This window comes from Acomys russatus, chromosome 27 (genome assembly GCF_903995435.1).
Source record: "Acomys russatus chromosome 27, mAcoRus1.1, whole genome shotgun sequence".
Taxonomy (NCBI): domain Eukaryota; kingdom Metazoa; phylum Chordata; class Mammalia; order Rodentia; family Muridae; genus Acomys; species Acomys russatus.
Genome location: NC_067163.1, coordinates 44,486,029 through 44,507,224, shown reverse-complemented (window position 1 = coordinate 44,507,224; position 21,196 = coordinate 44,486,029). Strand labels below are relative to the sequence as shown.

General features: G+C 42.9%; 1 protein-coding gene across 3 annotated transcripts in view; it reads left to right on the top strand.

Annotated features, from left to right (window-relative positions):
* The window catches only part of Galnt7 (polypeptide N-acetylgalactosaminyltransferase 7), a 124,691-nt gene that overhangs the window by 102,662 nt on the left and 833 nt on the right, over positions 1 to 21,196 (top strand). The window contains exons 4-11 of one of the 3 annotated variants that reach the window (XM_051170049.1): positions 1,497 to 1,627; positions 1,889 to 1,968; positions 4,106 to 4,288; positions 6,646 to 6,763; positions 8,471 to 8,593; positions 11,921 to 12,139; positions 16,087 to 16,185; positions 16,826 to 16,954. In XM_051170049.1, coding sequence (XP_051026006.1) covers positions 1,497 to 1,627; positions 1,889 to 1,968; positions 4,106 to 4,288; positions 6,646 to 6,763; positions 8,471 to 8,593; positions 11,921 to 12,139; positions 16,087 to 16,185; positions 16,826 to 16,954 — 1,082 coding nt within the window. Of the gene's footprint in view, positions 1 to 1,496; positions 1,628 to 1,888; positions 1,969 to 3,785; positions 3,969 to 4,105; positions 4,289 to 6,645; positions 6,764 to 8,470; positions 8,594 to 11,920; positions 12,140 to 16,086; positions 16,293 to 16,825; positions 16,955 to 21,196 lie in introns of those variants that run through there. The other 2 variants (XM_051170050.1, XM_051170047.1) reach the window with 2 other exon arrangements.

The window sequence follows — 21,196 nt, the reverse complement described above, 5'->3', positions numbered from 1 at the left end:
AGAGAGAGATAGATCTTAAATCTGAAAACGCATATGAATGGGTATCTTGTTGGTAGTGAACTGCCCAGTGCTGCTTTGCTCACCTATGACAGTAGTGCTTAAGAGATGAGGGATCAAGGATACAAGCCTGGGAGCTGGAAAGAGGTTACAAGCATGGCTGCTCTCCCTGAGGACCACAGTTTGGTTCCCAGCACCCGCATGGCTCACAACTGTTTGTAACTCCAGTCTTAAGGGACAAGATGCTGTCTTCCAGCCTCCCCCTTGAGCCAGGCACACAAGTGGGGCACAGGTATGCATGCAGAGTAAACACCATACACATACCATTGTAAAACTAAGAATTCAGGGCCAGCCTTGCCTACCTAGTAAATCTGAGGCCAGCCTTGGCTACATGACATTCTTTCTTGCCACCAGCTCATATCTAGAAATAGCAATTGGGGGGGGGGGGGTTGTACTGGTTTTTGTACTGATGAGCCAAATCTTTAACAATTTTAGGACAGTTTCTATGTCATCAGGAAGCATCTCAGCAGGACCCAGGAGCTTGTTCTAACTGGTGAGCCAATTTCCTGAGCTCACAGTGACAAACAAAAGCTGTTACTTTACAATGGGAAGCCACAGTGCAAACTTTGCCAGTTGTGCCTGGTTTTCATAACGTGAAATTCCCGCTACTCAATCGCATATGTGTATATTTAATTACAATAATTATAATTTAATTACACGCATACTTACAATGCTAAGCTACAGACAAAAACAGGTCTTCTGATTATTACAGGACAACTTGGTGGCTAGAGTTCATCACAGCAAGACTGCTGCTATTTTCTATACCTATTATGTTTGGAGAAAGCCCGGAAACAAAATGTTACCACATCCTATACCCTATGCAGACTCCAGGGTTGCAGGACATTATCAATAGACTGGGCATCTTCAGAAAGCCTGAACTTCCTTCAACTGCAAAATATTACATAGTTTTTTCTTTTAAATTCTTAAATCTGACTTTCTTTTTCTTTCTTTGAGACAGGATTTCTCTGTCTAACAACCCTGGCTGTCCTGTACGCGCTTTGTACACCAGGCAGGACTCGAACTCACAGAGATCTACCTGCCTCTGCCTCCCTAGAACTGGGATTAAAGGCCTGCGCCACCATGCCCAGCTTAAATCTGACATTTTTAAGTTTTAATATTCATTTAATGTTCACAGGGATGCTTGATTTTTTTTTTATGCTACCCAATTTTCTGCCTATATATTAAGCTTAAAACTTATAACACATTTTGCCTTCCATCTTTCTTTGGTGTGATAGCAGAGAGGGCTTTGCACATGGTCTACCACTGAACTATACCCCCAGCCCTTACCCTCCATCTTAATTGATTTAACAGTTGGTCTGACCCATGTACGATTAATGACTGCACAGCACATTTATATCCAATCTTTGTTTCTTGAGAGAGAGAAAAAAAAATGTTTCTATGTAAAAGTCGATAATGTTTGGATCTTTTTAAATTCACAGAACACTTAAAAGAAAAACTGGATGACTACATAAAACTGTGGAATGGCCTTGTGAAGGTGTTTCGGAACGAGAGAAGAGAGGGTTTAATCCAAGCTCGCAGCATCGGTGCTCAGAAGGCAAAACTCGGACAGGTAGGAAGTGTGTGCTATTATGCTGTCTGCAGTGTCAACACTTGCTTTTTGGTAACTAAAAGATCAGATAGATTTTGAATTATCCTTTGGTTTGTTTTGTTTTGTTTTTCAATTGAAATGAGAATGTTGGTTTGAATGGATAAGCTTATATGGCAAAATTGACTAAAACGCTAATTTATATTAGCATCTAATTTGAAATTGTGTATTATGTGATGTACCATATGTGAGGAGTATTCTTTCACCCTGCCTCTTTTTTTTAAGGTTTTGATATACCTTGATGCCCACTGTGAGGTGGCAGTTAACTGGTATGCGCCACTTGTAGCTCCCATATCTAAGGACAGGTAACATCACCTTGCTTTTTTTTTTTTTTTTTTTTTCCTTTTCTAGTTGAAAAGTAAACCTTGTCCTAGAAGGACAAACACTGTTCTCCTCTGTGTTCCCCATTGCATCTAGTTTCCCAGATGTTGTGTGAGGAGTGTTTTCCTTGAGCTGTGTGTTTCCTGGGTGGAGCTAGCTGGATGCTTTGGGCTGATTCATGCCTACATAGTCTGTATGTGGAAGAAGCTGGGGAGGGTGGGGTGGGCCTTGCAGAACTGTCTCAGTATTCTGTTGAGACTTCCTCCGAGTAATAGGAATTGCTCCCTCTGCCCTGGATAAGTGCTCTGACGGCTTGAAGACGCATGCCTTGAAATGAAGCCTTTGGATTTCTTATGACCTCTTCAATGATTACATTAGATGGTTAGGGCCAGCTGTTGCTTGGGTCAGGTCTTTGGTTTCCTAGGGAAACTTTAAGGCTTAGAAATAGACCACTGTGCTATGGGAAACAGTGATCGCTATTACATTTATAGAAAGGCAGCCTCAGTCCCTAGTTCCGAAGCCTCTGCTGCCCTCTGGCCTGAATTTTAACTATTTCAGCATCTAGGCAAATGCAGCCTATTCTCTGTGGCGAATGGCATGGGTCAGAGGAAAGTCCTGGGAGGCTGCACACACTGTCCGCCTTCATCCCCACAACAGCCCTGCATCATAGGGATGGCTAGCCACACTGTACAACAATAGTCCTTCGGCATAGAGAAATGAGTTTGCCACGAGTCTGGTACTTAATGAGCTGTCAGATCTCTGTGCTTCTTGACATTTCAACATTTCTTTTAAAGTGTGAAAAGCACAGGCGAGGAGAAAAGATACCTAACCAGCCAGCCAGGTCACTATATCCGGGGCAGCGTGGAAGCCTTCCCAACAGCAAGAAAGTGGCTTCCCAAAGCCCATGTGTCAACCAGTGGCCCTCCTGTGAGCTTATGCTCAGGAGAGAAGCTCTCTTCTAGAGTCTACTTCTGTCATATCAGGGATGTGGTCCCATAGAGGTTGTTTTCTCTCTCTCTCTCTCTCTCTCTCTCTCTCTCTCTCTCTCTCTCTTTCTCTTTCCCTCCCTCACTCCCTTCCTCCCTCCCTCCCTCTCTCCAACTGGTTACCATTCAGTGTTAGCATCTTACAAAGCCCAAATACAAGGAATTTTTTTTTCTTTTATCCTTCAAGTTCTTGGTTCATTCCTTAAGTCCCTCAACAGATACTGAAGCATCATTCTTGCTTTTTATTTAAGTCATATAAAACACAGAGCCTGAGGTTTTAGTTTTGTTTGATGGGTTTTTTGTTTGTTTGTTTGTTTGTTTTGTAATGAAAAGTGGGAAGAAAATTAAGTAAAAGCGAGAAAGACGTTTCATAATAATTATTTCCAAAGAGTCAGAAAGCAACAGAGTTGAATGGAGCTGTTGCAAGTGTGCATACACAAAAACTCGGAGTCCTTTTTTCGTGGCACATAGAAAGCAACAGGCAGAAAGCTCTTATAAACACTACAGACTTACTATGAGATAGCTGCCGACAATGCCACAGTACAAAGGAGGAAGCATTTAATCAGCTCAGTGACATGGGTCTTCGCCCCGAGTGTGTGTTCGGATAGCTAGGATCAAATCCCTTCCATTCTGCCTGTACGCTAACACAGGCCCTGGCCTTTTCAGGAGACCTGTTTGCCTCTATGCCCCCGTTAGATGATAGCTTTCCTAATGCAAAGTGAAGCCAGGTACAAGAGGAGTGGATGTAGTCAGGCATGCGGAACTAGTCAGTTTGGGGTTCTTAAATGCGTTTTCATTTTCTGTAAATGTTTCAGAGCTACATGCACTGTGCCTCTAATAGATTACATAGACGGGAATGATTATTCCATTGAGCCACAGCAAGGTGGGGATGAAGATGGTTTTGCCAGAGGGGCCTGGGACTGGAGTATGCTATGGAAACGTATTCCACTAAGCCACAAGGAAAAGGCCAAAAGAAAACATAAAACTGAACCTTATCGGTAAAGACTATTACTTTATTTCCTTCTATGTTGAATGTTTACCTAAGTCCTTTTTTTTTTCTTTCCTATGAACTCGTTTAAACATGTGGGTCCATACATACGTTTCCATTTGATCTTGCTGCATCAACACAACACAGAACCATTTGCACTGTGCCGATTATAGATGTCATAAATGGCAACACATATGAAATTTTACCCCAAGGGGGTGGTGATGAAGATGGGTATGCCCGAGGAGCATGGGATTGGAGTATGCTCTGGAAACGGGTGCCTCTGACTTCTCGCGAGAAGAGACTGAGAAAGACAAAAACTGAACCTTATCGGTAATCACTAAATCACTTACCTACCTCCCTTTTCTTCAGTTGCTGCTAACTTATTAACCTCTTGCCATGCTGAAAACTCGCTGTAAGAACAGGAGCTGTGGTCTCAGATCCCGACAGAGCTTTGCTCCTTGCAGCTCCAGAGTTTTGATGAATTCACATTGGCTCCTGTAACAGCTTTCATCCTAAATGCCAGCCCCACTAATGTGAATTATGCTCTTTCATTGGGGAAAAAGTAATATGAAAGGCATTATTAATTTGAAGCATAAGCAGGAAAGGAGGAAATAGCCCTTTTCCTGCTGTCTGTAGGAGACCAAACAACAGAGTGTATTCTGTAAATTCAAAATATGTAAACTGCTGACAACTCAAGACTTGGCAATTTGCCCTTTTAAGTTTGGGTGCAAAGTTGAGCAGTGAATGACACCAGCACGAGATTTTAGGGTTCTTCCTTTTGTTTTATATGCTAAAGCCCTGATATTAACCTTGTATCAATTAAATGTGATGAACACAAATACATGACTTTAGAAAATCTTACATAAAATCCTTTGTTGCTTGGTTCTCAAAAGAATGCTTGACTGAAAAAGCTTGATCCCCAAGTTGGCTTTGGTCCCTTCTTGTGGTTCTTCAAATAGAACAACCGACTTTACTAACTCCTTTTGATCTTTCAATTGGAACATTTTACAGTCTTTCAGAATGTGACCCCCCAAATGAAATGTCAGTGTAACCGTGTCCATAATGGGTTTCCTCTGTATTTATCTGCGTGTTCCCAGCCGTGGTTCTGCTTTCACTCTCTCGCGTCACACAGCTCATAATGTCAGAGCTCATTTGTCCAAGTGCTTCTGTGCTGTGGATTTGGGCATGTTGTGACCGGGACACTGAATATGGCAAACATGAAGAAATTGCAGGACTTTAAGCTTTAACCGGGCATCTTCCAAATTTTTTCCTCAAAACTTTAAAGTTCAGAATAAGCCAAGAATCTATTTCTGACCTCCTTCAACTCCCCAAGTCACCTAGGAGAAAAAGATAAACGGTTCATGGCCTGCCCTAGTTTGCCCAGAAGTTCCATCATAAGGCATATTTCTTTAGGAACACTAGGAAAATGTAAGGGGGCTCCCTTTAACTAGTTTGCCAGTGAGCATGTTAAAGCTGCACCTTCACGCATGCGCTGAGATGCGTGCGGATTATATTTGAAGAGCAAAAGGACACAGTCATGAAGAAGTAATGTTAAACAGCAGTTGAGTAAATATGGCCTTAAAGTTAACCAAAATATATGAGCCCAGCGACTTAAGCAGAGTATTTTAAGAAGAAATGCATAACAGAACAACTGTTTCTTGATGGGATTTTCTATGAGTACTAAAACTACTAACCTCACCCCTTCTCTGCTTATCATCTGTTGGTTAACTGTCTACTAGCACCAGCCACTATTTTAGGGGCGAATGACCTTTTACAAATAGAAATAATGAAATATGTCGTCGCGGAAATTATACCATAGCGAGGTATAAATTCAGATTACCCACACACACCTTTTCAAGGAGGAGTCAGTGGGACTCAGCGACAGACGGACATTAACACGAATGATGAATGAGGAATTCTAACAGGATCCAGTTCCCTGAAGCTTAAAAGAGTTGTAACACACTAATTAGTCCTTAATGGCAAGAAGGACCACGCAGAATGCGGTGAAATTACTCTGCTACCATTTATTCAACAGTGGGAGTGACTTGACCCTAACAAGTTATAGAATGGTTTTTCCCTTTCCCCTAACGTGTGCTGAACTTAAGATCTGTGCAGAGAAGGCCAGGGGTCACTCTTTTGCACTCTCACCTCTTGCTGCGGTGGCCATGGTCATTCCTGCACTCCCCTTGCAAACTCTGAATGAACCAGGCTGTTCTATGGTGATTTACACCATTACTTGGCAAGGCCTTGAGCTATAAAACTAAAAAAAAAAAAAAAAAGACAGCCTACTTCCATGGTATATAGTTTCATTCATCCCAGAGTGACTCATAAATCACAAAAGGAGAAGTCAGCAGACAACATCCGGACAGCTCTGTGCTTCAGGAGAGAAAGAGAAACGTTTATCTTAATTACAAAGAATTGTTTAAATCAACAAAAGAACCAAGGCGCCCTCTAGTGGCGAAACAGCCCAGTAGTCTAAAGACTTGTTTCGGAAGTTTGGATGAATTCGTACAGAGATTGTAAGCACATTCTTTTATGAAGGATTTACGGTTTCTTAATGTTTGGCCATCATTCTTGTCTCTTCCGTGCATTCTTACGCTGTTTTCCCAGAGGCTGTCTGTCTGCTGGTGATGGGATGCCGGGCCTTTGTTTTTTAGCAGTTACGGCATGCAGTGTCTCTTCCGTAGGTCTCCAGCCATGGCTGGTGGGTTATTCGCCATTGAAAGAGAATTCTTCTTCGAACTGGGTCTCTACGATCCTGGTCTCCAGATTTGGGGTGGTGAAAACTTTGAAATATCATACAAGGTAACATTTCACTCAAACAAATGCTGTTTTCTAAGTCATTAAGGGGGTCGTTTGTTTTGGGGTTGCAGAGGCTGTGTCTCTGTGCCGCCCTGGCTGTCCTAGAATTCATTATGTAGACCAAGGTGTCCGTAAACTCACCAAGACCCACCTGCCTTTGCCTCCTAAGTGCTGGAACTAAAGGCAGTGCCACCACGCCCTATCTCTTGTTTACTGACTAGTTACCCAACTTTTATGGCTTTCAAATAAAGCTAGGGTTTTTGTTGGCTTGCTTGTTTGATTTCCAAGACAGGGTCTCTCTGTATAGCCCTGGCGACCCTGGAACTCTATTTGTAGACCAATCTGGCCTCAAACTTAGGGATCCACTGGCCTCTGCCTGCCAAGTGCTGAGATTAAAGGTGTGTACAATCATGGCAGCTAGGGTTTTTGTTTGTTTGGGTGGGTGGTTTTTAGGGAGGGGGAATATATATATATATTTCTCTAAATTATTAAGAATGCCTCAATAAAGCATAGCTCTTAGAACAAATGAAATCTTGTCTACAGAGCTCAGCCTAGAATTGCGGCCAACAAGCTTCAAAAATAGAAATGGCTTCTCTCCTGTTTCCAGGCTTTCTGTCCATGGGAGCCTTGGGTTGTGGTAGCCCTTTGGAGGGGGGCTACATGTTGGCTGTGTACTGACATGGGGACCTCTATTGCTGTAGGACATAGCGATAGAAGCAATCACAGTGATTGACATCCTCCCAGTGACACTGGACTTGTCATCTGGCTTGCTCAGACTCTACCTCAGTCCTGCCCCATTTTCAGAGATGCTGGGAGGGGGAAGTGACTTCAGCTTATCAGATATTCACTACATCTTGTTTTAAATATCCTGTGTGTTAATATTATGAGGGTTAGACTAGGGACAACTAATCCTCGTTGTCAAAGAACTTACAGATTGGAAATATCCATAAATTTATAATGTAGAAAATGTATAAGAAGGCAAAGGCATTCAGTTGATGGGTTGAATAAAATGCCGCCATGATGGGGGTAGAATTTGAGGTAGAAATAAGATGCATGACTTCAGTAAGCAGAGATTAAGGGAGAGCATGCCTCCTCAGTGGTATACTAAGGGAACGGCAAGGACGTGAATGTGAAGACTGTATTAGCAAGTGCAGAAGGCTTCAGTAGAATCAAGCATAATTAAGAAAGACAGTTAAGGTAAAGCAGGCAAGTGCCATTAGGACCACACTACAGAGCCTTTAGTGCTGAGTTCACAGCTTCCCCACCTGCTAGCTCAGTAAGCCACCAAAGACATTAAGCAAGGGCATAGCTGGCCCAGAACCACAGTAATCTCTTGCTATAAATAAGGCTAGAGTTCAGTAGAGGGGAGTTCAAGGTGGCAAAGCCAGTTAGGAGGTTATTACAATAATCACTCAGGTAGGAAATAGATGATCATCACAAACAACCAACAGTGTTAGGATTAAGGATTTAAATTATTTTGAGGTTCTGTTGAGAAGGGCTTCTGGGTCTACAAGTAACTTATATACATTACCACTATCTTCCTTGTTACTTGTGTTTCTAACACATTGATTGTTTTAGACTTTGATTGGCTTAGAATGTAGTGTGGACATTATGTCTATTTTTAAATTCATATTTACAGAACAAATATTCTATTATTTTTGCATTTCTGATCACTTTCACAATATCCTTTTTTTTTTTTTTTCTTGATAGATCTGGCAGTGTGGTGGCAAATTACTGTTTGTCCCTTGTTCCCGTGTTGGACACATCTACCGTCTTGAGGGCTGGCAAGGGAATCCTCCGCCTCTGTATGTTGGCTCTTCTCCGACTCTTAAGGTGAGATTGTGTTGCTAAAGGGAGAGAAGGAGAGACAACTAAAATGTATGCACCACCTCACATCATTCCCAGGTCACTGACAGAGATCTGACGTAGCAGTCCTCCGAGTCTCCTTAGGAGGTCTCCCATGCCCTCATGCTGGCTCATCACTGTAAGCCAGGGCAAGACCTACTGGTGCAATATCTTACATTCTTTAATATTATTCATTTTCGCCCTGTTCTCTTTCATTTGTTTTGACAAGTAGTGAGTGAATGTATTTATGCTGTATAACAATATTTGATATGCATACCCCATGGAATGGTTAAAGTCCATTTAGTTTATATACTATATAACATGCTAACCAACTCTTCAGTGATAACTGTAGTATGTAATGAACAAGAGATCACTACAACTTTCTTCTCCAATGAGGGAAACTTTGTGTCTTTTGCCCAAACATCTCCCCAGCCTTCCTAGCCCCCAGCTTCTGGGCACCACCTTTTGCCTGTGTCTCTATACGCTGGTTTCCTTTACACCCTGCCTGGGAGTGAGCACACACAGTCCTCTTTCTGTGCCTAGTTTATTTCCCTTACCATAATGTCCTGCGTGTTGTTGCAGGTGGTACAATTTCTTTTTCTTTTTTTAAGACTGGGCATTCCATTGTGCCTGTCACATTTTCTTTATCCGGTCATCAGTTGGCAGACACTTAAGTTGATTCCAAATATTGCTCATTATGAATAATGCTTGAAAGTTCTGCACAGAAGTTCAGACATCTCATTGGAAGACCGAGTCCACACCCTTAAGAAATGTGCACAGTGCTGACTAGGTTCTACACCACAGAGTTTTTCCCCTTTAATTTTTTAGTGGAAGAACCACATACTAGTCTCCACGTGGTTGTAATGACTTATATTTCAACCAACAGTTCAATGGGATTCCATTTGATCTGCGTCCACACAGATCCACACAGAGCTTAACCTTTTAGCTCTGTGGTGACAGCTGCTGTCACAGGCGTGAGGTGATGCTGCACTCTGGTTTTAACGTCCATTCTGTATATGGCTCGTGATGTGCACATCTTGCCATGTGCCTTTCAGCCATTTGTCTTTAAAACAGCGGGTCCCTTATTTAAAATGTCAGCCTGCTGGTGTGTCTGCTATTGAATTGCTTTGAGTTTTTCATACTTTGTAGATAGTGACTTGGTATCAGGTGTATGATTGGAAGATGCATTCTCCAAAAGGCAGTGTCACTTTACCTGTCTGTCTCTTTTGCAGCTCAGAGGCTCTTAGTTTGCTGTGACTGCATTTGTGTATTTTTGCTTTGCTCACCTGCACAAATATATCTTTGCATAGGATAAAGTCATGTAACTTTTCTTACATTTTTCTTCTAAGCGTTCTTGTTTGGGGTCTCCCACTTAAGTCTTTAATCTATTGTGGCTTGGTTTTTATATGTCCTTGAGTAGAAGGTTTAATTTTAATTCCATTTATTGAAAGAGACTGTCTTTTCCCTGTTGGGTGCTCTTGGCACCTTATATGAAAGTCAGTCATTCATGTTTGGACTTATCTCTCGGCTCTTGGTGTCTGTTTTTATTGCCTGCCCCATTCTTTGTAACAGATTTTGAAATTAGGGAGTGCCATGCCCCTGGTATTATTCTCTTTGCTCAATATTACATTGGCTGTTTGGGCTCTTTCTTGCTAGCATATGAATTTTATATCTTCCACTTGCATTTATTTATCTTCGTGGGGGTAGTGGGGTAAGGGACACTGTGGTGCATATGTGGAGGTCAGAGGTCAACCCTCCCGCTGTGGATTCCACCAAGTCGGTTCCAAAGACCAAACTTTGGTCATCAGACCTGGAGGAAAGTGCCTTTCCCCACTGAGGCATCTCACCAGCCTCTGATGTTTCTGTAGCTATAAAAATTGTAATTGGTGTTTTGTAGCTCACTTTGGGGAATGTGGTACTATCCAAAGAAACTAGTATTCTTGAGGAACTTCCAACATCAGTTCTTCCCATCCACGAACACAGATGTTTCCATGTTTTGTCTCTGTATAATATTCAGTATGCAAATCATTGTTAAGTTTATTTCTAAAGATTTTTCTATGTTTATTTGGCATGGTGACCTGTTCCCACATTAATAACTATCTTTTAGCCTAGAAAAAATTTAATCAGAACACTGAGTATGCCTACTTTTGGTGTAAAACAGGCATCAGTAACCGCAGTCAGCAAACCAAACCCAGTCCTTTGTCACCTGGCCTCAGCCATCACTGATAGAGGTGGCCTGGGGAATTGCTACAGACACTCGTTGGTCCACAAAACTAAAAATGCTTGCTTCAAACTCTTTTTATTACTCCATGTGTCTGTGTGTGGTATGTGCACATGTGTGCATGCATGTTCACATGTGTGAGGGTATACATATGGGCCCACGACTAACATTAGGCATCATCCTCCATTGCTTCCCACCTTCTTCCTTGACGCAGGCTCTCTCAGTTGGACCTGGAACTTGCCTGTACAGCTAGTCTAACTGGCCAGCTCAGCCCAGGGATCTCCATCTTGCCTTCCTTCCAAGTGCTAGAACTACAGAGAAGCCACTCCCATCCTGCATTCGCATGGGATCAAGGGGTCCGAACTCTGGTCCTCATGCTGCTGGCTTTTTCCACTGAACCGTCTCCCCAACCTCTCACACCCACCTCTCTCTAGAGAAAACACTGGTGTGTGACGTGGAGAGAGTAAACGGCAGTCCTGTCTCCTACTCACACAAGCATTCCCTAATTCTGTCAAACTCTGCAAGTTAAGTTTTGGTCAGTTACGACACTGCCAGTTTATTTTGTTGGTCCATAGCTGCCTTTCTGGAAGACGTACAGTTACTTTGAGGTTATAGTAAAATGATTCTATTATAGTCATGAAACGATTTAACAGTCACTGTGGAGAAATTCTTTATAATGATAGTTTCTAAAGTGAGATTTTTTTTTTCCCTCCTATCCATGTCAGTAACATGGCTCTAATAGAAAGGAAGAAGATGCCAGCCAGGCTGCCAGAAGGCCTGCCTAGGCTTGCCTCTTAATCTGTCCTCAGAATGGGTGCATTACCTTTTATCATTTGTTTTATCATTATCATAAGATCATTATGCTCTTCCAGCTCAGGCATGGCTGACTACGTACATCACTTTTTAACTGAATATACTTTGTGAAATTTTTTAATACTTTTTTATATTTTTATACTAGCTCACTTCTGTTCATGGATTAGTTAAATGCCATGTCCTGTCTTACTGAGTCACTCTATTTTGTTTGCATTCTGTGAGGTGTTTATGCCCTCAGTTATTTGTATATCTCATGATGACTATAATTTTCCTTTTTGCAGAATTATGTTAGAGTCGTAGAAGTCTGGTGGGATGAATACAAAGACTACTTCTATGCCAGCCGTCCTGAGTCAAAGGCACTGCCCTATGGGGACATATCTGAGCTGAAGAAATTTCGAGAAGATCATAACTGCAAAAGTTTCAAATGGTTTATGGAAGAAATAGCTTATGACATCACTGCCCACTACCCTTTGCCACCCAGAAACGTTGAGTGGGGGGAAGTAAGTATCAGCCAATATTTAGATATCAAAATGTGTATATTTGGAGTCAGTGCTTGGAAGAAGGCAGGAAGGTATTTGGGAAATCAGAGAATGCTTGCAGGAATGTTGGACTAAAAACTGCCTACTACATCACCCGAGCTGTCCTGACCACGAGGCCACTCTATCCCCCTCCCAGCCTTGACACATGCGGCTGTCAGTGAGACATCTGACACACACACCCCCATCTCCCCATCTCCAGCCCCCACCATGTCCCTGTCTGTCCTTCTGCCTCCTTTTCTTGGCCACTGCTAGCTTCAACTCCTCTTCTCATCTTGGAGACCATAAACACTGAAAGTCATTTCTTTGCTCTTCTCCGTTTCCTCAAAGCCACTGAGGTCTGCCATCTTTCCTTGGGTTCTCACAACACCCCACAATCACCCCACCCTCTAATGCACAAGGTATCCCCACAGCACTTGTCAAATGAATTGGGGCAAAGGCTTCGATCTGTATGGCCACTTCCTGTTTCTCCTGACTTGCCTCTATGACATCAATTCTGATTGATGCTTCTGCCTTATGCTGCTGCCTCCCAGGTAATTGACTGTGTTATCAGCTTTCAAGACTGCGTGCCTTGGTTAATGTGTGCATTCAGCAAATAGTGACTGAGGCCCTAGTGGGTGGGTGCCAGTCATTCATCTGGGCAAAGAAAACCAGACGCACCTACTTTCTTCAAAGCACATTTATGCTGGTGGGGGTGGAGAGAGAGCAACGAGCAGATGAGATGGTACCAGCTACAGGAGTGAGCATGAGGCTCCATCTTGAGGAGGTAGGGGCAGGCTAGGCAAGGCTTTCTGAGGATATGACATTTATGTGGATGACACTCACTACTCAGCCAGCCACAGAGCCAAGAGGAGTATTGCAAACAGAAGATGGTGAAATCAAAGCTAGGAAATTGCATTCGTGGCTCTCCTGCTGCTGTGATAAAATAATGTGACTAAGGAAATTTATGAAAGAATGGGTGTATTTGGGCATATGGTTCTAAAGGCTGAGTCCATCAAAACGAGCAAGTGACAGGAATGACAGCAAGTATGGCAGCTGGATTAGCAAGCTGGGAGCTCACACCTTGAACTGCAAGCACAAAGCAGAGAGAGAACTGGAAATTCTCAAAACTCCCTTCCTGTGGCATGATTCCTCCAGTAAGGCCACACACCCTAAGCCTCTCCAAACAGTTGCCGCATACTGGGGACAGAGTGCAAATACACCTAGTGGGGACACAGTGCCTGTGGGGAACATTCTCGTTCAAACCACCACAAAAATTACATTGCTCATTTGGGAATCAGAATAGAAGACATTTGGCGAGGTGGGGTGGTGGGCATAGGCATTGGGGAGGGCTTTCATTCTAAGGATGGTGAGGATTTAAAACAGAAAGGCAGCGAGGTGTAATCACCTGCTGGCAGGGTTTAGAACAGAAATAAGAACAGCTAGGATAGGTCTAGTGACAATAACGGCGGCTTACATGAAGGTGAAGGGCACAGCGCGTCCAAGGCACACACTGGAATCACAGATGTTGTCATGAGCATGTCGGGACAGGGTAGCGAAGGTCAGTGTGTGAAAGATGGGCCCTGGGATGTTTTTGTTTTCTATCTGAGTAGTTGATTAGGAGGCAGCTGAGATTGGGAGCACAGTAGAGGTTAACGTGGAGGTGTTGAGGGAGAGCACATACAGGATCCTTTCTAGACTGCCAGATTCAACTGTCAGCTCCTGTTGATTGAAGGTCTTGTGCTGAACCCCAGCCTCTCTGGGGATGAACATCTGGCGACCGTTAGCTTGTAGTTTAATAACCCTACAGCTATGCAGGAAGAAACACAGGCCAAGAAGAGAGGTCTGAATCCATTCATCAGAGTCTCTAGTGTCTCTGCTTTGGGAATAAAAAGAGAAGCACGTGAGGACCCGGGAGCTACTGTCATCGTACGTCTTGTATCGATGCCTTTTTCTTTTCGCTGCACTCTTATCTCCTCTCTCCTGTTACAGCAAACTAGCTAGTAACCCACCAGGGGTAGAAAATAAATTTGGGAGAGTCCAGACCAGACTTAGTTACATTTTAATCTCCCAGAAACTCTCTGCGTGTGGAAGGAAGGAATTCCTCTTTGACCTCAGCCAATCCCCTGGCTTTAAAGTCGTCTTTGTACAAAGACTGCTAGATTTGATCATGAACTCCAATCTCGCTCCCAGAGCCTAGAGAAATACCTTCTGCCATGTTGTTGTTGTTGTTGTTTTGTTGTTGAGACAAGGTTTCTGTCTGTAGCCATGGCTGTCCTGGAACTTGCTCTGTAGACCAGGCTAGCCTTGAACTCACAGACATCTGACTGCCTCTGCCTCCCAAGTGCTGGGATTAAAGGTGTGTGCCACCATGCCCGCCTACCATATTCTTGATGTCTTTACTTGACTGTCCTTTCAAACTCAATAAACCTCGAACTGAACTTTTGTCCCTCTCCAGCCCATCCTGGCTCACTGCTCATACCAAAAACATGGCAGTCTTCACTAAAGCTCGTTTTCTAACAGTTGCGTCAGTCTCAGAGTCTGGGCCTTTCTGACGTTGACCACATAACTGTCACCTCTCAGCGAAACTAACTTACTGTTACTGCAGCCCGTTAGAAATACCAGAAGCAATCAGAGTGGCTTTGGAAAGGCAAGTCAGGCCATGTCACCTGTCGTTAAGAAAACCTACAGTGACGCCCTAGTTGCTTGGGTAAAAGCAGAGCCCTTTCTGGTGGCTTCACAACCCTCGATCCTCTCGCCTCAAGTGCCCCTGCTTGCCTCACTTTACCTCAGCCCTACTGTTTGTCCTCACACTTCCTGCCTCTGCTGTTCCTCTGCTCAGGAAGCTTTCCTTTGGACATCCATTGGCACAGCTAACAACTAAGTTACACCTCTTTCAAGTTTTCCCATCCATGTCCTTGATGAGATCTACCCTCCTCAACCCCTGGCCCCTTCTTCAATATTCTTGCTTTTCTTTCCCACCTCTTCCGGTCTGTATCACTTACTGACAGGATAGATACCCCTCTTTTTCCCATCTCTGTCCTAAATATACTTTCAGGGGACTTTGTCCATGTCTGTCATCTGTCCCTTCAAGTATCCATTCCACTCATCTCCCGAACATTCCAGAATGAACCCCTGTTTAAAAGATGCCGCCTGAGAAGTCAGCTTGCCTAAGCAGTGTAGAGGCTGCTTCGGCTGCACAATCATCTCCTCTACTGAGCACCACAGCCTTTGAGCCGCACGGCATGATGGTCCTGAGGACCGTGACTTGCTCATCTTCCTGTGCTCAGAAGCTATCAGCCTCCCAGCCAGGATCTACAAAGCCAAGCACTTTACCCAAATAGTACAGGGACCCATAATTGAGAGGAATGTCGAGTCCGTCTAAACGTAGTTATGTTAGCACAAAATTGTATCCCAAACAAGGAAACCTGTGGTTTCTTTGGCCTCCATTTCACTACTCCATGGTAGAGGAGAGCCACACTGCAGGGTCCACGTGCCATTATCCTTGCACCCAGAAACCTGGAGGCAGCTACCCCAGAAATACTGCATAGCCACTGAAGCAAGGACTCAGAAAGCAGGGTCTGGTCTAGATATCCACAGCTGGTGTCTGTCCCCATTGTAGCTGCATAGGTTTTCTCTGATGCTCTCGCTCTGATGTTTTTCTTAGGCTAACTTGTATTCTGTGTCTTCTGTGGTATTTTCTAGCACAGTAGGGGTTAGCACCCTTAAGTGCAATGAGCTAGCTTATGTCAATGTTGACTTCAGATCATGCTTTCAAAAATGCCATAAAGGTTGAGGATGCCAGTGACAGCCTGCCACTCAACAGCCTGCGCTCTCTCCATGACATGGGTGCAGAGCTTGAGGGCCTTTCACTCTGGTGCTAGTAACGACTCATACTGTGTGCTGTGTGTTGGTTCTCTTCGTGCCTGTAGATCCGAGGCCTCGAGACTGCATACTGCATTGATAGCATGGGGAAAACAAACGGAGGCTTCGTGGAACTAGGACCCTGCCACAGAATGGGCGGGAACCAGGTAAGCCAGCAGACTCACAGATCACAGACAGAGGGGCTTAGCTGGGTCTTTAATTTATTAATTTTGTCCTGATAAAAATGTTCAGTAAAGCTGACTGCTAATACATTTCACTTACGTAGGGAATATGATCAGAGTCAGTTTTCACATAAGAATGTAGAAATGTCTGCAAAAAACTAATTAACATATATTCTTATGGTAACATAAGTTGATCACAACTGAGTAATAAGCCTAACCTCTAAGGTTTCACAAATGTGGTTTAGTAGGCACACTTTCTTACTAAAGCCGGGTATTACTGCCAGTACTTTGTGTTTTACATATATATTTTCTTGCTTCTTTATATAGTTATTTCTCATATGTCTAATTTAAGTTGTGAAACATTATTAGGCCTACTTCTAGTTCTTAATTTCTTTATTGTTGGTACATGATAAATATGTGTTAATTACCCATTCTGTGTATTCGAGGCTAAATTAAGAATGTAATTAGCGTGTCGAGAGAGGTTGTCACCAATCTCAAAATGAGTGCACAAAAATTATAGGACCCTGTTAGTTATTCAGTGTAATCATAGGAGTTAAAGTTTCTTTCTTTTTGTAAAACATGTATTGGCAAGAAAGCCATCTCTGTTTATTTGTTTGTTCAATAGCTTTTCCGAATCAATGAAGCAAATCAACTCATGCAATATGACCAGTGTTTGACAAAAGGACCCGATGGATCCAAAGTCATGATCACACACTGTAACCTAAATGAATTTAAGGAATGGCAGTATGTCAAGGTATGCTGTGTCCCAGCTGCTGGGATACTGTCTGCTGTTGCAGTAGGAATTAGGTGGATAAATTTTGAGGACCAGACGTTCGTGTTTGTGACTTGGATTCTCTGTGTTAGTTATTTGAATAGGTCTGCTGGACATTCTAAGGAGTAATGTCATCATGCATTGAGACCATGAAGAGTTAGTGCTAATTTCAGAAATTATGGGATGCTGGTGTTCCAGGAGGCAGGCCATCATTGTTTTTAGATCTAAATCCAATGTTAAAAGTAGAAATGAGTCAGTCATTCACAAAGGATCATCAGTATGCAAAGACCTCTTTAAAAAAAAAAAAAAAAAAAAAAAAAGGAAGTGGGTAACTCCTCGTACTGTCCAGCAGGTGGTGATAGAGACAGGCAAATAAGAATTGGACCCTAGGCCTTCAGGAGTTGCTTGTTTCAAAGGTCAAGTTTATTGGCTTGACCCTGCTGGCCCTTGGTGCTGCTTTTCTGTTTCTGCTGTGCATATTTAAAGCTTTCTAGGAAGACTCAAACACGTCAATGGGTTAATGTAATTTTTTCCTTTGTTTTCTTCTCATGTAATATGTCTTAATTACGGTCCCCCTCCCCCTACTCTTCCCAGCTCTGTCCAGCTCCCCTCCCATCTGGATCCACCCCCTTTCTGTCTCTCATTAGAAAACAAACAGGCTTCTAAGGGATACTAATAAACTAAGATAAAACAAAAACTAACACATCCGAATTGGGTAAAACCAACAGAAGGGAAAGAACCCAGGAAGGCACAAGAGTCATTTGCACACCAGGAATGTGTGTGTAATTTTCAAGGTGTGCATTTGGCTAAAACAAGTTGCTTTGTTACTGAAAGAAGCCAGGAAGAGCTGTGGTTCTGGTATTCACTGTCTCCCTCCTGACGGGAGGCGCTGTGCCTTCTGTGGCCATATTCCCAGGCACCTTCTCGAGTGGATCAGGAGCATGTCAGTCATTTTATTTCTTGTTAGTGTTTGGTAATGTGTGTGATATGTGTGTGTGAGGAGAGAGACAGCCTCAACTGTTGTAGAGGCCAGAGGACAACTCTATGGAACTGGGTCTCTCCTCCCACCTTTATGTGAGTCTCTGGGACGGAACTCGGGCCATGAGGCTTTGAGACAAGTATCTTTCCCTGTTGAATTAGCTCCCAAGGCCTTATTTTTTGTTGCTGTTGTTAATAACAAGCTGGGAAAAGACACTAGCAAGTCTTGACAGATAAGCAGTGTTTATTTTCACAAATGGAAATGGAAGAGACCTGTGAGAACTGCAGTTTTTAATGTGTAAAAGCGTCTAGCGGACCATCAAGAAGTCATGAGTAGTTTGGTTTGGTTTTTTGGTTTTTGTTTGTTTGTTTGTTTTTGAGGCTGAGGCAGAAGGATATTCAGGTCAAGGCCAGCCTGGAATACACAGTGAGTCCCTGCCCCCCCCCAAAAGAATGGGTGTTGGTAGGGGACAGAACTCAGAGGTACAGCGTGTTAATAAGTGTAATCCTCAGTACCAACCCCCAAGTAAGAAAAAATAGAATCTACATGTTCTAGATGTTTCTTAAGACACTGTATCCACATTTGTCCATCACTGCCCTGGAGCTCAGTGATGTGGGACACTGCATGGGAGCGTGGGAACTATGGAAAACATGCTGGTCTGTAATGTATAGAAGAAAAATACGCCAGTAAAAATGAAAACAAAAAAAACCATGCTGTCAGAAAGGAAAAGAGAAAAGAATGTACATAATTGTCTCTGATGAGTCTTAGAGAAAAATTAGATGAACAAAGATCCAGTGTGAAGATAAGTAAAAATCTAAGAACTGCATTTAGCTTATCCCTAACTTAAACTAACATTTTATGAAGTCGCCATAGAAAACAATGGCTACTTTTAGGAAAGTTATTTGAAAAAGATTGCTAAATGTAAGCTGACGAGAACATCAGTTTGAACAGCGTCCCAGTCTTTCTGGCTTCTGCATCCCCCTTACACTGTAAGGATTATTGAAACTCACTCAGTTCCTTTGTGCTATCCTGCAGTTCCCAAGACCTGTCAGGCTGGGGTAGGATGGCTGTGAATCTGAAGCCAGCCTGTGCTAAACTACTGAGACCCTGTTTTTCTTTGCTTTTTTAAAATTTTTCATTTTTCATTTGTTTACATCCCAATTGTAGGCCCCTCCCTCGTCACCTCCTGATCCCACCCTCCCTCCTTCATATCCTCTCCCTCCCTCCCCTAGTCCTCAGAAAGGGGGAGTCCTCCTCCCCTAACATCTGACCTCAGCCTATCAAGTTTCATCTGGACAGCCTGTATCTTCTTCCTCTGTGGGATGGCAAGGCCGCCCCACCAGGGGGAAGTGACCCACGAGTGGGCACCAGAGTCCATGTCAGAAGTAGTCCCTACTCTCCATGTTATGGGACCCACAAGGAGACTGTGCTGCCTAGCTACTACATCTGAGGAGAGAGTCTAGCCATGCATGATCCTTGGCTGGTACATCAGTCTCTGCAGCACCCTCTCCTCCTCTGCCCGGATTTGTTGGCTCCATTGGTCTCCTTGTGGAGCTCCTGACCCCTTTAGGTCCCTCTATTCCCCAACTCTTCCATACGATTCCCTGGAGTTTGTCTATCAGTCTCAGCATCTGCTTGGATCCCCTGCTGGGTGGAGTCCTGTAGAGGACCTCTATGGTAGGCTCCCATCCTGTTCCTTCTCTTCAACTGCTTCTGGTGTCTGTTCTATTTGCCCTTCTGAATGAGAATTAAGCATCCTCCCTAGGGTCCTCCTTGTTATTTAGTTTCTTTAGGTCTGTGAATTGTAGTGTGGATATTATGTGGCTAATATCCAGTTATAAGTGAGTATATGCCGTGTGTGTCACTCAGGATGATACTTTCTACTTCCATCCATTAGCCTGCAAATTTTAAGATTTCCTTATGTTTAATAGCTGAGTAGTATTCCATTGTGTAAATGTACCACAGTTTCTTTATCCATTCTTTGGTTGAGGGACATCTGGGTTGTTTCCAGATTCTGTCTATTATGAATAAAACTGCAATCAACATAGTTGAGCAAGTGTCCTTGTGGTATAATGGGAGACCCCGTTTCTAAACAACAAAAAAACAACAATAAAAAGATACTAAAATTCTTCCCAAACAGTTTTCATGTGGGTTGTTACAAACAATATTTGAATTTGAAATTAAATTGGAAGAATTTGTAACCCTTTTACATTTCAAATTATGTTAAACTAATGCTAAATGAATACTGTTCATTAAATTATAAAAATCCCCCAAATGCTGACATATTCCATTCTACAGTATGCAAAAAAAAAATCAGAAATAGAAGGATAGTTTCATTAGAAAAGTCTTTAAATTGTGTCAGGTTTTCATAGTGATAGTTAAGGTTTTCAAAGTTCTGATTTTTTTTTTTTTGAAAACTAGAACCAGCACTGTCAAGTATTTTGTTTGTTTGTTTGTTTGTTTGGGGGTTTTTACAGTTGCTGCTGTTTTCTAGTGACAGACATTATCTAGGTTCTAATACTCATAGTTTATTAAATTGAGTAAAAATGGCAGTGTATGAACAAAGTAGGTAGTTTGTCTCTCCTTGTGTGCCTTTCTCAAGATACTTCTGTTCTCTGCCATGTGACAGCACTTTGATTCACATTTTCCATTTCATCTCAGAGTGGTTTTTTTTTTTTTTAAGAATACGTGAAAGATTATTAAGATTTAACACGCCTTCAATCCCAGCACTTGGAAGGCAGAAGCAGGAGAATCTCTGAGTTTTAGCCCAGCTTGCTCTACAGAGCAAGTTCCAGGTCAGCCAAGGGCTACACAAAGAAAATCTATCCCACCCCTCCTCACAAAAAAACAAACCAAAACCAAAACCAATCAATAGCGTTTAACACCATCGCTCTGGGCGCCCTTACAGGAAAATGGATTTGTTTCAGCTGAGTGCATGGCAGTGACCAGGAGGCCTGTTGCCAGTTTGTCATCCATCACTGCTTGGTGGACGCTAGGACATGAGTGACTTCACCCATTCTTTGGATTCCAATAATACACATGTCAAATGAACACAAAGAGTTAGTGAACCAACTCCTGTGTATTCTTGGAAATAAATTTTGCTAAACACACCCAGTCATGGATAGTCTGAGGACCTTTGTTGGAAAAGCTAAGAGCTGAACTAAAGAAATATACAGCATGTGATGATGACTGTATTAGGGCATGGGACATAGGAATGAAAAAATGTTAGCCAGAGACACCGGCGA